This window comes from Gekko japonicus, unplaced genomic scaffold (genome assembly GCF_001447785.1).
Source record: "Gekko japonicus isolate JY-2015 unplaced genomic scaffold, Gekko_japonicus_V1.1 scaffold53, whole genome shotgun sequence".
Lineage (NCBI taxonomy): Eukaryota > Metazoa > Chordata > Lepidosauria > Squamata > Gekkonidae > Gekko > Gekko japonicus.
This window is the reverse complement of record NW_015162474.1, coordinates 654,328-671,338: the sequence shown is the minus strand read 5'-3', so window position 1 is coordinate 671,338 and position 17,011 is coordinate 654,328. Positions and strand designations below refer to the sequence as shown.

At 43.7% G+C, this 17,011-nt stretch overlaps 1 protein-coding gene across 1 annotated transcript in view; it reads right to left on the bottom strand.

Annotated features, from left to right (window-relative positions):
* PTPRR (protein tyrosine phosphatase, receptor type R) overlaps positions 1-17,011 on the bottom strand; it is a 176,903-nt gene that overhangs the window by 28,426 nt on the left and 131,466 nt on the right. Inside the window, exons 7-10 of the mRNA XM_015405691.1 lie at positions 5,364-5,550; positions 4,258-4,342; positions 3,171-3,250; positions 2,676-2,813 (exon numbers count right to left, since the gene is read on the bottom strand). Coding sequence (XP_015261177.1) covers positions 2,676-2,813; positions 3,171-3,250; positions 4,258-4,342; positions 5,364-5,550 — 490 coding nt within the window. The remainder of the gene's footprint in view (positions 1-2,675; positions 2,814-3,170; positions 3,251-4,257; positions 4,343-5,363; positions 5,551-17,011) is intronic.

Sequence of the window (17,011 nt, the reverse complement as noted above, 5' to 3'; positions counted from 1 at the left end):
GGTGCCCCCAAGAAAGTGCTTTCTAGGGAAATGACAGGCAGTCTAACCCCTAACCCTACAATTAACACCAAACTTAGGGGGAAGCCACACACACTTGTAAGTATAGATGCTGTTTATGTTTGGAACCCCAATGTGATTCTCACATAGGAAAAGTTAATGATGTGAGATCAGTCAACATTTATGCAGCAAGATCATCCATCACAATATTAAAAACACAGCTCTAAGTTGTATTGTATGCTTGATTTATGCTTCCATAAGTAAGTTTCAGGAAATGTTGCATACACATTTTAATGAGGAAAAAATATGTTTTCTGTATGGCACTTAAAATATTTTTGCATTTTGTCTATGATGCCTAGACAAGGACAATAGTTAATGCAGCATTGTTTCAATTTTTAGAAATCTTTTTGCATTCTTTAGTTGTTACTGTGCAATCCTAAACAGATTCTAAGACCAATGACTTCAAAGGATTTAGAAGGATATAAGTGTCTTTAGGATTACACTATTACTCATCTAGGGTTCATTCCTAAAATAAACATGAGTGAGCAAGGGCTGGGACTTTCCCAGCAACAGGTATTGAATAGCTTGTGTTCTTTCCCTTCTATATATGCAGTGGGAGCTGGTTACCCACGCAGCTCTCCAAAAAGCAAACCAGAGATACTGGTAGCAGCTCTGTTATTCTGCTTCCATATTTAAGTACTAACAGCAACATAAATTATTCAATCTTATGGCTTTAACTTTGTTTTTCCAGTTGGCATGTCATTCAGCACACTCCTATTGATCAGTGGGGTCGCTGCCATTGCATGGAGGGACAGAAATGTTCTCTTGTGTCTCACCCACCAAGCAGTGAAAAATATTCACCCAGAAGCCTCCTTAATCACAATGTAAACCCTTTGGGCCTAATATTTGGGTGCTTTGCAAATAATACTTTTTTAAAAAACTTATGCTGGATTCTGTTTTCAATATGGCAGCCATTCTTAAATCATTTGCTCCAATGAGACTGCAGTCAAACTGTCCTGGATGAAGATGGAATGAGAACTTGTCCCTTGTGCATATGAGAGTCTGGACAAGCCGTATTGCACAAATGTCATTATCTTCTAAATAAAAGTGATTCCTCTGTTTTCTCCGAAAGCATTAATTTTTTGATACCAACTAAGACAGAGAGCAAACAGACTCCAGTAACCAATAAGATGACAGAATAATTCATCCTCCATTTCAATAGTTCTTAATATTTTTCCCAGGATTTCCCAGTGGGATGTCAGAAAGTCATGTAAACACAGACTTTCTCCATATAGCCTGGGAACTTCTTAAGATGTCTCCCCTTCCTTTATTAGAAGGAAATTGCCACTGTCAGTCCATGACAATACAGATAAACACTATTGTGGCAATTCCAGTAAACACAGTGCTTCCTGATATATTGGAGTCCACTGGATATATCTTTCAAGTCCTTCTTTTCAAGTAGTGTTAGAAGTGTGTGTTTTAAAAATTGGCATTTCCTTTGGGAAAACATTTGCTGTTCAACTTACATTATAGTGGGGCTCATTTTCAAAGGTATCTTGATCAGGTAAGACAAGGAATTGTTTATAATTTCATGTTCCTTTAGAATACAAGCATTTAGATTTAATTTTAAATATATTTTGAATATGATAAAAATGATGTAAATAGCTTCTCTGTCAATTGACAGATTTCCTGCTCCAGTCAGAGCTCCACACAGGCTCCAGTGCACAAGATGGAACTCTTACTTGCAAAGGCTGTCCAAGCTATTTTTCAAGGGGAGGTCCTCTTACATTCAGATTGCTCGATAGCTTACAACAGTAATTAAAAACTAGATTTTTACATGTAGTTTAAACTACATTACTTCTAGTTCTGGCATTACCAGACATGATTGACATGATTGTCATTTACTTAACTGTTCTATCTTTCCAGCAGATATTCCATAACATTCACAACTTTTGTTTTCTAAATTGCTGTTAGTAACCCTAACCCTTTTCGGAAGGGAAGACATGTTTTAAATAAATAAAACAACACCATGTAAGTGGATTTGCTCACACCACATACTGTCTTGCCCATTCCCTCTAGGGTTCCCAGACCTGTGCCTGGAAATCTTGGGAGCTTTTGAATGTGGGGCATGGGGGCATCATTGGCGTGACACCATGATGTCATTTCTGGGACAAACCCAGAAATGATATCACATGATATCACACAATCTAGTATTCAGGAGAATCCTAGAGTGGCATGATGGCAATTCCAGATTTGGCCTGGAAATGATATCATGCTGTTGCACTGATGGTGATTTCATTTTTGGATCTATATTTCTACACCAGCCTATCAAAAAGGAGTGGGTATTGGGGAATTGCTGGTGGGAGGTCTCCATTCCTATTCCCCTCCCTTCCATTTCCCTCCCATTGTGTCATATTTAGACTGCAAGCTTCTTAGGGAGCCATATTTTCATGTCATCCTATAAATCGATGTAATAGATGGCATAAAAAGAATAAATAATTCCTTCCCAACAAAATCCATCAACAGTTCCTAAGGGTTTTTTTTTTTGGGGGGGGGGGATTACATTTTGATTGCATACATCATGTTATTTGAGTCCATATCATTTGATAGTAGCAAGTCAGCTTGTTTTCACATCAATGAGAACAATTTAATGGTTTTTGCAAGCTGAGAAATCATACCTCATTTTTCTCCTTCAGCTTCGTGATCATAACAATGACAGGACTGTCCTCTTGCCATACCATCTGCCAGAAGTCATTCACTGTATTAATCATAGGCCCTTGGGTTGCGATGAAGGCCTTTTCCTGGCCACCATAACCCTGATTTAGAAACAGACACAAGAAGGAGTTGTGCTTTTGGTGGATATAAAAGAAATGGGGACCTATATTAAAAAGAGAACTACTAGGAAGGTTCCACTAGAGCTCTGCATGAAAGTGCTTGTGAATGACAGAACAAGGTTGTATGAAACAACTGATCATTTGTCACAGAGTTTAGATAATTGGTTCTTTCATTGTTTATAGTTTTATTTACAGAGAGAAATAAGAATTGGGCAAGGATTTGTGGGCAGAAAAGTAAATAGGAGCCCAGCAGGATGATCAAATATTTGTAACTGTTGATCTGATAGGAAAATGAAATGTAATATGGGAAATTATCATAAGGCTCATCAGCTTACTTACCCTAATGTAGTTAGCATTGATATAGGTGCTCAAGGCATTGCCAGGGTTCTTTGGTTTTAAACACACCCTGCTTGTAGGATCTGGAAAGAGGGGAATGAAAAAGAAAAAAAATGCATTTACCTTTGAGAACTACAAAGAAAAGTATACAGATGCTGTAAACCACCAGTTACGCAGGGCATCTAGATTTTATGTAGCTGCGGTAGATATGATGGTACAAGTACTGCCACAGATGTTACAGCATTCTAAGAAACACGTTCTCAGAGGCCCACGGTTCCTCCACCCCTCCTCTTTTGGATTTCATCCGAGGGAGGGGAGCTAGTCATTTATTCCAAACAATTTTAACCCTCATACAGTCTCAGCCCAAGGCTGCAGTCACACACACTAAATAATCCACTTTCAATCCACTTCCAATGCCCTTTTCAACTGGATTTTGCCAGTTCACACAGTAAAATCCAGTTGGAAAGTGCATTGAAAGTGGATTGAAAGTGGATTATTTAGTGTGTGTGACCACAGCCCAAGGCTTCGGAGCAGGCCTAATCCATCTATTTTGCAGATTAGACTGACCATCTTCAGTATTAACACAATTGGACATGAAGGGACATAATTTTAGTTGATGCAGTAAATGACCATCAATTTGAACAAAATGGTTTTACTCTCCAAACTGCTGAAAAACAGCAATGCCCGCAAAAAATAAAAGTATCTCTGCAAAAATAATAAATGTATCTCCAATTTAACAGGACATGGAATAATAAAAAAGCGATGTCATGTTTTGTTCAGGCAGAAGTCCACAAAAGATAGATCAGAATTCAGTGTTAGTGGGAACTTGGCAGTTAATCTATCAAAAGTCACCGAATGCCCTCAGCAACATACTGGGTGGAGTTGTCAAGCTAGCCTTTTCCAAAAGAAAGTTTATCATTTCAGCCCTCACTTGTCAGTCACTACAGGTGACCCAGTTCAAAAGGCACACCCGACTCTGGGAATGGAAAAGCTGACACAAGCAGTGGACTGATCATAGGAAAAGGAAAGGCTACATTACAGGCCTGAATATTAAACTGCCTGAACAAAATATCAGTTTCAAGGGACTTACTTGGCAGAATAGTCTTATAACGATTTTTAGTTCCATGACTAGGAATGTCAATTTCTTTAGGATCCACAAAATTCATTGGAATTTCCTACATGGAGGGGGGAAAAAAAACAAAATAAGTAACTCTTGTACTTCTGAAGGGCAAACCACGCCTTCCTGCAAATACACAGAATGAGAGATGTGCTAGGTTTTTAAAAAAATGAAAAGCAGCAATTTTGAGAAGCGACAGTGAGCACTAAAGCCTTTTCCTGCTTGAAATAGCTCTTCAAGATGCTTTTCTCCTTATACAACTTCAAATGCATGTTTACAAAAATATTTATGCATTTGAGGGTACGTAAGCTCTTTTATTGCTAACCCTGGGAGGCTCCGAAGACTGCTTTCTGTTACCAACAAAAGGTTGTTTCATACGCAATTGCATGTGGTGTAGTTTATCCCTTCAAGTACTTCACAAGGAGCCTTCTCTAGAGTCACCTCTGCCATTCAACAGCTATTATTATTTTCATATATTTGTTCACTTATTTGGCACCATCAATATACAAGTCACTTAACAGAATGGAAGAAAACAGATCCCAGCCCATGGAGATTACAACCTAAAGATAAGTGAAACGACAAAGAGAAGTGAAGGCAGGGATAAACCGGGGAAGAATAAGTGCTTGTTTCAGTTACATGTACTTCAAGGCTTAATTTCAGAAGGAAAGGGTAAATTTATGGGAAAGATGGCAATTGAGAGTGTTTTCAAGGGAATGAGAAAGGTGGTATCTACCAGGTATTCTGGTACACAGGCCTTGCATGCAGCCATGGAAAAGAGTGATTAAACCTTCAGATGACTGAGGGTAGTATAGTTGTTAAATAAGCAAATGTAATAGGCAGGGATGTATTAAAATATGAGAACTGAGAGGGGGGGCAAGGCCGTGCAAGGCTCCACAGGTCAGGATAAACATTTGTGTGGGATAACAGTTACATTTCTATGATACTTGGGAGTCTGTGCTTCACTTTGCATTTGATGATAAGAGTGCTGTAGGGGCAATCAGGTCAAACATGCATTCTAGCTGGCTCGGTAGTTTTGTTTGGTTTGTTTGACTTTTGGAATTACTCATCAGCATTTTTACCATGAACTCAGTCTGAAGCAAATGCGAACTTGCAACTGTGTCTTGCAATTGCTGCTTTGTCAGGACTCGGCTAGCTGACTGCAGATATTCCATTGCAACTTTTTCTCTTGGTGTTGGGGCTGCCACAAAAGGTTCAACACTTCCCAAGCTGCTCATGTCCAAAGTGAGTGAGACATTGGATCCTCGCCTGTATGACAGAAGAAATAATGTGCAATTTGCTGTTTAGCACATATGCTGTATCTGAACTTGGTAGGCTGTACCTGCAGGTAAAGTTAAAGCACTTACTGGAAATGCACAAGTTTTATTTCTGGGCTTGATGGGTTAGAAGTTCCTTACAAGGCTTGCTGCCATTACTATGGTGCCTCCCAGAAAACTGCCCCTGAAAGTAAGGGGACTATCGGAGCAGCATTCCACTAGTTGTCACTGATACTGGAAGCAGTCATGTCCCCTCTACTGCTCTGATACACATGGACAAAAATAAATGCTTGGCAGAATCCTTAATTCCTGCTCTTCCTTAGCATTATTTATTTTTATCCTTTCAGACCGTTCAGCTAGCTAGCTAGGTGTCAGAAAGAATGGAACCTGATTTGTGGTACTTTTGAAAATGGTAAAATCATCAAGCAATTACCCCCCCCCCCCAATTTCATTTTATGAATATGTACTTTGTATATGGCAAGGCTTGATATTTCCCATATTAGACTGACGCAGGTTTATTTCAATTAAAAACATGACAGTTCTGGAAATTCACTAAATAGTGGAAGATGGTTGGGAGGGGTTTGTGAATATTTTCACACTTAATATTTATTTATTTAGTACATTTTGATCATGCCCTAAGGAGCTCACGGTAGCAAACATCAACACCCTCAAAAACTCTGGGAATTTGACTAGGCAGAGAGAGAGAGAGAGAGAGAGAGAGAGAGAGAGAGAGAGAGAGAGAGAGAGAGAGAGCGCACACCACAGTCACTCAGAAAGCTTTATAGACTAAAATTTGAATCTGGGTCTCTCAGATCCTGGTCCAACACTGTAATCATTATAACACACAAATTGTTCCTTTTCTGAAGTGGCAACTTTTGTGGGGGAAATCCAGCTTTAAAAATAGGGTTTTTCCCCCCATTCTGTCCTAGGGAAGATCTCCATGAGTCACAAAAGGTCCTGTAAATCTGTTTTTTCAGCCTGGTTGGTTGGACAGACCAATACAAAGAGACAGACAGACAGACGAGAGAGAGAGAGAGAGAGAGAGAGAGAGAGAGAGAGAGAGAGAGAGAGAGAGAGACAGACAGACAGACAGACAGACAGACAGACAGACAGACAGACAGACAGACAGACAGAGATCCCCCCATTCTTCATGGTTCCCTACAAAATGAGACTCTAAGTAAGAACATTTGTCTCCCTTATCAGGGAAGTGACACACCCATTCTCATTTGCACCTTAGAGTACTAAAGCTTTGTTACGCATGACCCATCTGGTGGCTTATCCTTCCAAGCCTTTGAATTATGAAGCTGGATGTGCTTGGCTTGGGACAATGAGTTTCGTTTGGATGAAGCTAAAGACAGGGAGTCTGTTTGAGATTTGTCAGGCAGTGCTGCTCCATTGATCACTGTCTATAATGGTGGAGGTTCGACATTTGAACTTACTTTCAGAGGTTGATATTTTAAAGGGATAAAGAAGACGTACCAATTCTCTGTGTCTTCAACAATCAAAACAAAGACTATTACCAGACTGTGTATGCAAAATATATAATCGGTTCTTTTTCTGTTCTTGCTTAGTGGTCTAAGATAAAGGTGTCCTGGGAAAGGAGGAGCAAAGCTGTTGTGTGGGTGTGTGTTTGGGTGTGGTTCACTATGGGAATATAAGCAGACCTCCGGTCCTGCTTTCCTTGTCTTGTTTTCCTGAGCTGAAATAAACTATGAGTTGTTTCACTTATCAATACGTCTGGACTCAGTACATTATACTGGTGACAAGGATGGGATCCCGATGAGCGAGCCTGACTCTTCCTCCCGCCAAGCACCGAGCACTGATGCATCGGCCGCCGCCGTGCCCCACATCGCTCACGAGCAGCACTGCACCGCGCTCTACTCCCCAGGACACCACTCCTTGCTTCGCTCGAGAGTCATGGCTGCTGCCTCGGGACACCTCGAGATCTTCAACCCCACACAACCTGAGTTCTGGGAAGTGTGGGTGGAGCAGCTCACCAACTTCTTCACCTACCAGGAGGTCACTGACGCAGGCAAGAAATGGGCTCTACTCCTCAGCACGTATGGAGTGGCCACCATTCACCTGGCCCAGGGCCTCCTTGCTCCAAAGAAGTTGGCCAAGACCCTGTATGATGACATCATCAAGGCCCTCACAGGTTACTTTGCACTGAAACTGACCAAGATGACCAAGTGCATAGATTTGCTAGCGCGCACCCAAAAACCGGGAGAAGCAGCCACCATCTCCATGGCTGAGCTTTACCAACTTGCAGTCGACTGCAAGTTTCAGGATATGGAGGACATCATCCTCACATAATTAGTCTGCGGCGTCCAAGACTACAAGCTCCGCCACAAACTGATCGGGACGGCTGAGCTAAAACTAGAGATGGCACTCCACATAGCCACCACATTCAAGAGGTCTCAGCAGGACCGTCCACCATCTTCAGTCCACCTAGCAGCCTCTTCCGCTGCCTCGGGCATCTCAGATGATGACGAGGTCCTGCAACTATGGCATCAGACCCATCACAGCTCATGCACCCCTACGGTAACGGCTCTGCCAGCAAGATCAACCGCCCAAGCACCCACCAAATCATACACCCAAGCAAAATGTGCCAGCTGCGGGAAAGACCATGAACGTCGGTCCTGCCGGTTCCGCGATGCAATCTGCAGGACCTGTGGGAAAGCCAACCATCTGGCATGAGTCTGTCGGTCCCGAGGAGCACAACAGTGGATGTTGGTGCACCAACAAGAAGCAATGAACCTCCACACAATGATCACCAACCAGGAGCATAAGGTTTGCCGCAGGACACCCCCAACAAAATACGGATCATGGTCCACATAGAGGAGTCCCCATGTGACATGGAGCTGGACACAGGGTCATAAGAACATAAGAGATGCCAATGTTGGATCAGGCCAAAGGCCCATCCAGTCCAACACTCTGTGTCACACAGTGGCCAGAAATACCAGTGCCATCAGGAGGCCCACCAGTGGGGCCAGAACATTAGAAGCCCTCCCTCTGTTGACCTCCCCAAGCACCAAGAAGACAGAGCATCACTTGCCCCAGAGTCCCTATCTATACCTTGTGGCTAATAGCCACTGATGGACCTCTGTTCCATATGCTTATCTAATTCCCTTTTGAAGCCGTCCATGCTTGTAGCCGCCACCCCTTCCTGTGGCAGTGAATTCCATGTGTTAATCACTCTTTGGGTGAAGAAGTACTTCCTTTTATCTGTTCTAACCTGTCCTCCTTCTCAATCATTTTGGTGGAGACTCTTAGAAGGCTCTGTCCTCACGGGGAACCCCTCCTCCAGAAACCGGGTGGCTTAATGTTACAGTATCCCAGGGGTCCAGCTGCTTTTTGACGATGTTCTCCAGGGGAAGTGGTCTCTGTAGTCTGGAGATAAGCTGTAATTTGAGGGGATCTCCAGGTCCTCCCTGGAGGGTGGCATCCCTATGCTCAGCTCATCCAACTTGCCCTGTTCCACATCACTTTCTCCTTTTGACCAACTCTACCAAACTCTCCCTCCTTCACCCCCCCAATTTCTCTTTAGACTCTCTTTAAATTAGTATTATCTGCTGCTGGCACAGGCTGTAAATGATGGAGCCAGGAATCAGGGCTCTGTATTTATCAACTGTTGTTGGTGGTGTTGTTGGTGATGGTGTTGTTGGTAGCTCCTTAACCAAAAGCCTGGTGGAAGAGCTCCATCTTGCAGGCCCTGTGGAACTGTAGAAGGTCTTGCAGGGCTCGTTCCACAAGTATGGAGCCACCACCGAAAAGGCCCTGGCCCTGGTTATAGCTAGTCGGGCCTCTTTGGGACCCAGGAGGGTCAGTCGATTTTGGGACCCTGAACACAGTGATGTTGGGGTACATGTGGGGAAAGGCAGTCCCTCAGGTATGTTGCCCCCAGACCATAAAGTAAGAACCAGCACCTTGAAGCGAATTCAGTATACTATTGGCAGCCAGTGCAATGCCTTCAGCACCGGCTGGATGTGCTCCCACATAGGGAGGCCCATTAAGAGCTTGGTCGCTGCATTTTGCAGTAGCTGCAGCTTCCGGATTTGTGACAAGGGCAGCCCCATGTAGAGAGTGTTACAGTAGTCCAGTCTCGAGGTGACCATCGCACGGATCACAGTTGCCAAGTCGTTGCTGTCGAGAAAGGGAGCTAGCTGCCTGATCAGCCGAAGATGGTAGAAGGCTGACTTGGCAGTGGCTGCTACCTGGGCCTCCATTGTTAAGGAGGCATCCAAGAGCACACCCAAGCTCCTAACCTCCAACATGGGCACCATCAGCACCCATCGAAGGTTGGGAGTGGGATCCCTCCCCTCGGACCGCCCCAACTCAGGCACAGGACCTCTGCTTCGTCAGATTCAATTTCAGTCGGCTCAGTCAAAGCCACGGCTTGTAACGCCCAGTCCATATCTTTTGGTTTAGAGTCAGACTGGCCGCCCAACAACAGATAGAGCTGGGTGTCATCTGCATACTGGTGACATCCCAGCCCATACCTCCGGGCAATCTGGGCAAAGGGGTGCATATAGATCAGGGAAAGCACCACCCCTTGAGCCACTCCGCAGTTCAGTGGGTGCCTTCGGGACAGCTGTTCCCCTAGTGCCACCCTTTGTCCCTGACCTCAGAGAAACCCATTGTAAGGCAGACCCCTGAACTGCTGTGTTGGCTAGGTGGTGGATCAGTAACTGATGGTCAGCCATGTCAAATGCTGCTGACAGGTCCAACAACAACAGCACTGCCGATCTGCCCTGATCCAGATACCTCCGGAGGTCATCTGTGAGGGCAACCAGTGCTGTCTCTGTCCCATGGCCCAGGCAAAAACTGGACTGGAAGGGGTCTAAAATGGAATCGTCATTCAAAAAACTCTGTAGCTGAGTTGCCACAACCCTCTCTATTATTTTGCCCAAGTAGGGCAAGTTGGAAACCAGCCAGTAATTTGCCAATTCGGCCGGGTCCAAAGATGGTTTTTTCAAGAGAGAGCTGACCACTGCTTCTTTGAGTGCCCTAGGGAACAGTCCCTCAGTGAGGGACTTGTTGATGATCTCCCTTAAGGCACCTCAAAACCCATAATGCCAGCTTTAATTAGCCACAATGGGCATGGATCTAGACAGCATATGGTGGGGCATAAAGCCAAGAGCAATTTATCGACTTCCTCTAGGATAAACGTGTATGTGCATGTTTCAAACTCTATTCAGTTTGGTAATTCCCTTTGCTACTATTCTTAATAAATCCTTAACTTTAAGCCACTGTTTATTCTAAGAATTTACACACCCCTATGAAACATTAGATAAAATCTTGGACCCTGGTATATATCAGGCAATACAGTCCCAATAATATTTGATCTAAGCCCTTTAGAGGGAGGACACTTCTTTGGTCAAAGTACAAGCACATTTGGGCCATTTGGGTAACAGGGTCATTTCCTCATTCCAGAGGTCAACCAGGACATTGACAGCAGCACCAGCCATACCAGTGGGAAAGCCCTCTAGAATCATCAGAAAGCCATTTGGATCCAACTTGGCTCTGGGGAAGGATCATCTGGGGAGGGATCATCTCCACCCCTGCAGAATCTTGGTATCCCTGTAAATCTAAAACTTACAGTAGTTTTAGTCTACTGTAATCATCTGCCCATGACAAAGGAAATATCATGTACTTCCACACATCCCTCACTGTGTAGTACCAGCTTTCTCAATCTTTGTTGTCTCCCAGCCAGCAGCCTGTATTCTTTCTATTCCTTCCAGCATCCCAGCACCTCCTGAGAACCACCCATGTCCTTATCCCTGATTAGGGTTTCCTTTATCCTTCCCTGCACACCTAACCTCCAATCTTCCAAAGCTCTTTGGGGACATACACACATAATTCCCCCTCCTTCAAATGGATATTCCTAGACTAGCTATCAGTGGAACACATCTTTGGGTAACGTAAGCTGGATAGTGGTGGTTTCTGATTGGGTATTGCTACTTTTGCACTGTCCAGTCACTTAGAGACACCATCTTACACAGGTCCGTATCTAGCATGGGGGCCCAGGGGCCTGCCTCCCCGTGATTTTAATGCCCCCCCAATCCTTGCTCCCCCTCCTTCCCCCCGGCCCCCTCACCGAGAGAGAGAGACAGAGAGAGAGAGAGAGACAGAGATGCGCCGTGGCTGCCTTCGCTGGCTCCCGCTCGTTCCCTCATCCGCTTCCTCTTCTCCTCCTTGGCCCAGGTTCGTCACATCAGCCCTCCCAGCCAGGCCCGTTCGGGTCTGTCTGGCTGCTTTACCGGGGAGGTCAGAACCTAAAGGAGCGAGTGTTGCAGGCTGGCCAGCAGGCAGAAGAGTCAGCATGCCCGGGGTTTTGGGCTTGCCAGGCGTGGGAAGCGATCCGGCATTTCTCCGGGACCAACGCCTCCCCCCTCATCTCTGTTTCTGGATCACTCCTTGAGTTATTTATTTATTTTTTAAAACATGAACGGGGGGGGGGAATTGGAACCGAGCAGAAAGTTCTTTTCCTATCGCTAGAAAGCAGTTCGCCTTGGAGGGTGCAGGGTTTAGGCAGAAAAGGGGGGGTGGCTATTTGATCACATTTATCCTCCCCACATCTCAAATTGGTGAGCAAAGACTTTTCTTAAAAAAAAAAAAAGCTAGGCGCTCCCCCCCCCCCATCAGATTCCTTATTAGAACGGGTTTCCTGGGAAATGGTATTTAAACTTGACCCCCCCCCCGGCACGGAGTTCAGCCTTCCCCAAAGACAAAGTTTCAAAGATAAACCACAAGACTCCCTCCACTGCCAGGATAGATGGGAGAGAGACCTTTCTTCTTCTTTTCTTTTTATAGCCTGCCTACCTGAAGGAGCATCGGATTGGGGCCATTGCCAGCCTCAGATTTACTTCCCCCCACACACAAACACACCTGAGAACAACAGATAGGCCGGCCGGACTGACTGCCCCAGACTGGCTCAAATGACCATGGGTTGGTTAGAGCAGAAAGGTTCCTTTGCCCTTTCCCTTGCTCCGATGCCTGCTTCTTTCCCTTCAAAATGTAGGCTGGGATTGGGAATCTTCATTCTCTCCTACCTCCCCCTCCAAAAAATGCTGTTATTTCAGCAGACATCCTAATACCCCTTGCATACATTCAGTATACTATTCTGAAAAAGAAATACACTAAAATACATTAATATACAGAGGATTTGTAGTCCCTCTTGTTGAGAATACATACGTGAGGACTATAATATGTGAGGAATATAGATCAATTACAGACTAGTGCTGCTTGGGTATGAGAAATCACTCACAAATCAAATCAATATGGATACATTCTTAGAAAAATTTAGTTCCCAATCACGTTGACTATTACTGTAATAATAAATAATAAACCTGAAACATTTTTGTGCAATAAACCACTTGTATTTATTATTTAGTTATTATTTAGAAGTTATTATTTAGTTATTATTTAGAAGTATGAGCATGGCAGTACGACGCAGACATGTAATGGCAGGCCCCCTGAGAAAAACATTGGCCCCCCGAGCAAAAAGTTGTTAGCTACGGGGCTGCTCTTACAACCTGCCTCCATATTTAGAACTAATTTGAAGTTGGATTTATGTTTAGAAACATTTACTTTTCTCTGTTTACATTCTAGACCTTTGGTTAAGCAAGATGAAACTTTTAAAGCTCCCCTCTCTCCCCCTTCTTTGTGCAAGATTGTAAACTTATGCAATGCCTGTGTAAATGTAGGCTAAACGATCCCTGGAGTCAAGGATCTGGGACCTGCACATGTAGAGTTGCCTACATGGGTACACCTTTACACAAGTCTCTTGACACCCAACAAAATCCATGACTTAGAAATGGTATAAAAATAGCATGAAATAGTTTTAAATGCCAGAAAAGAAGCAAAGGAATCAGGATCACCAGTACTGAAAATAAGCAAAATAAAGGCTCAGAAATGACAGAATAACAAAAACAAAATAAACAAAAAAGCAGGATCTAGCAACTACTTATACACCTCCTCTGAAAAATCATGGTTCAGTACTATAGTGCATGTGACACAAAAGCAAGCTTGCACTTTATGTCTTAACTTCTGTTTGTTTCCACTTCTATATATATAAAAGAAAGTCCCCTCACCGTAAAATCAACACCTAGGCCAAACCACTGGACCTAGAAACACGAAATTCAGGGAGAGTGCTCCTACCATGGCGTAGATGCTCACTAAGAAGGGATTTTTAGAAATTTGTACCCCTAAGTGGGTCAAAAGGGTTAAAATGTGATCCCCCCATTGATTCCTATGTGGCTGCCAGGCTCCTGCCTCCTCGCATCCCCCACTCTCTGATTGGTCAGCTGCAGCGCTCAGTGTTCTGAGGTAAAAACAACAGTTACAGGAGACTGCAGAGAGCTCATGACAGTTGAGGAAATCAAGAATGGCCAACAACCACCTGTGAGGTGCAGTAATGCTACTGGCCCAGCCTCTCTGATGGCTTCCAACACACGCCTCCCACCTCCTACACCTAACAGGCAGTTGTCTGTCAGGTGCAGCAGCGGTTGCAGGGTGCTTAAAGCCACGAGGGAGCCTGCCCAAACAGTAACACCTTAGTGATCCTGCTGGCCCAGCCTCCACAGTGGTTTCTAATCTCCCCCTCCCCCTCCTACACTGGACAGGCAGCTGCCTGTCAGGTGTAGGAGATGCTTACAGCCACCGGGGAGGTTTGCTCAGCAGGATTGCCTTAGCTCTGCTGCTGGCCCAGCCTCCCTAATGCCTTTAAACATAATCCCCCCAACACCAGACAGGCAGGTGTCTGTCAGGCGTAGGAGCAGGAGCAGGAGCAGGGTACTTTAATCCATCAGGGGTGCTGCCCCAGCAGGATCACCTTAGTGGTTCTGCCAGCCCAGCTTAGCCACACTCCCACCCACAATGGAAATATACCCTAAATTTGTAGGAAACTGGTTTCCTTTATTAGGTTATTTAACTTTTCACAATGTGGGTTCTAGAAAATTGGTTCATATGAACTTGCTTAATATCTGATTGCTCGGATGGTGTTTTGAATACGTAGTTATGTCCCACTTTTTAAATGTAACATAAATGAGAAGCATTTTTGTTTTAAAAGGGGGGGTTACCCTAAGGGGGTAAAAAAGGGACAAAATGTGTTCCCCCAATTGTTTTCCATGTGTCTGGCAGGCTGCTGCTTTCTTGCCCACCCTCTCTCTCAATTGGTCAACTGTGTAGTTCAGAGTTATGAGGTAAAACCTGCCTGTTTGCACCCACCTCCCACTGATTGCTCAGCTGTGGATGTCAATGTTCTGAGGTAAAAACACAACTGCAGACAGTTGAGGACAGTTACAAAAGAAAGCGATTCAAACTCCTGAATAGACATTTTTCAAAAAAGCCAGCATGGCAATTGAGTTAATGAACGTTCATGGGGAGATAGTAAAGGACATTTCTAGGAGCCATTTTGATGTGTGCCTCCCTCATGAACCTGAAGAAATGTCCACCACATCACCACTCCCTCACACCAACTCCCCCTCACACCTGTCACCAATTCCTGCCCCCAAGAAAGCTCCTGGCAAACATTGAGCCAGATACACCAACTCTACAAGGAGGAGGCAACTTAAGAATGTGGCAAAGATATTTGCACATAGTACTCCTGTGGGGCACTGAGCTGTGCAGGCCAAGATCACCCTGAGGTGCTCAGAAGAACATAGTCTCCATATGAGCAAAACAATCCAGGAACACAAGTAGAGAGGCCATCACTTTTGTGGAAGGTAGCAGGAATTGACTTAACAGACGACTGCTTCTTAAATAGACAGTTCTAAGTTGCCTGCTCCAGAGTGAGCTCATCAAGCAGCCTGGTGAACCTAGCACCCGAGGGCAGAACCACCAATATGGTCTAGAGAGAGGTCCTTCAGTAGAGAGAAAAAAAGTACGTATGTCTCACTTAATTTTTTACACTACAATCTTCTCCACTAGAATTCCTACAACAAATGTCACATTTCAAACTTCACATCATCAGTATTATAACTGGATTTACGGAACTTAAATACTGTAGCGAAGCATGAAAATCAGGCTTGTCTTTAATATAAGAAGGGTAAGTCAAATGTCTTTCTGAATTCCCTTTAACTAGAAAGTACACCAACTGTGTTCAGTCTTTCCCAAAAGGTTGTGCAGTCTTTACAAATAAAAAGAGAAAATACATTTGTATTGTTTTGCAACAAAGCACAATCAAAATGTTAATATTTTCTTTGGCCTTTACATTGTTATATCTGTCAGTCATGGCAAAAGGGCTACTTCCTTTCTAACAAAAAAGAAAAGAAATGAGACCTGATCTAATTATAACCTTGAATTTATGGCTTTTTCCAATTCAGGGGATTAAGTCCAGAAAAACCGATGTTGAGAAGCAGAATTATTCTGTTAAAGAGAGGTAAGGATCTATGCACCAGAGAACTATTCCCTAGAAAGGGTTCAAGGAGATATTTAACCTACTATACTAGCTGTAGGACAACAAATCATAATTCTGAAATATATTTATTGTGAGAGGTTATGGTGTTAATATTTTTAAAGCCTTCAATAGATTAGACTTTTTCAGACATTACTACCTCCTTGTATGTACAGTAACCATTTTATCTGGAAAAGAAAACACGTGTATTCTCTGGCTTCAGTACACATGAACCTATCACCCCAAAAATGTAATATTCTGTTTGCATGTATCGAAGCTGCAAAATATATATATTTCCCTATTCAGACAAGATAGCAACCTCATGTGTTGGGAGCAGGGTTCCCTGTTGGATTATGCAAGGTCTATCATGCATAGATAAAGAAAATGACAAGAATATCCTGCAGGGGGCAGCAGAGGGGACAACTAGTTAGCATAATGTGATTAGGGACTTCCTACTATTTTCAAATACTCTCCTTCCTGTCTCCTGATTGGCTCAGTTAGGTCTCTTTCCTGCTCCTGCTGACTCTCTCCTAGCTACTTAGACAGATTTCTCTCTCTCTCCCTCTCCTATTTGTTACAAAGTTTGTTCTCTTCTTAATAAACTGACTTTATTTTTTATCCTTTAAACAGCTTGTACTCCACTTTACTGCATATCTATACTCTGCCAACATTCCCAACACTGCCTCAGGAAATGCCAGGAGATTTTGTGGTTTTCTGAGGAGAGAAGAATTTGAGAAGGATGTGATGTCATTTCTGGGTGATGCTCTAGGTTTCCTCCCCTAGTCCGTATGAACAGTATGTAGAGGACATTTTCCTTCTGCTCCTCAGTTCTTTGTGGGTGGGAAATTAGTGCTGGGGGTTGGTAATTCCTCACCCTGGATGGGTAAATGGGAGGCCTAACTGGGTCCAATGGCACCTTTAAGACCAACAAAGTTTTATTCAAGGTGTGAGCTTTATTATTATTTTCAACAATAGAGAATAAAATGATTTTAGTTTAATCCTGTTCTGAATTAGGGACAAGTGGATTATCACCAAGGTAATTTAGGAGTGAAACAGG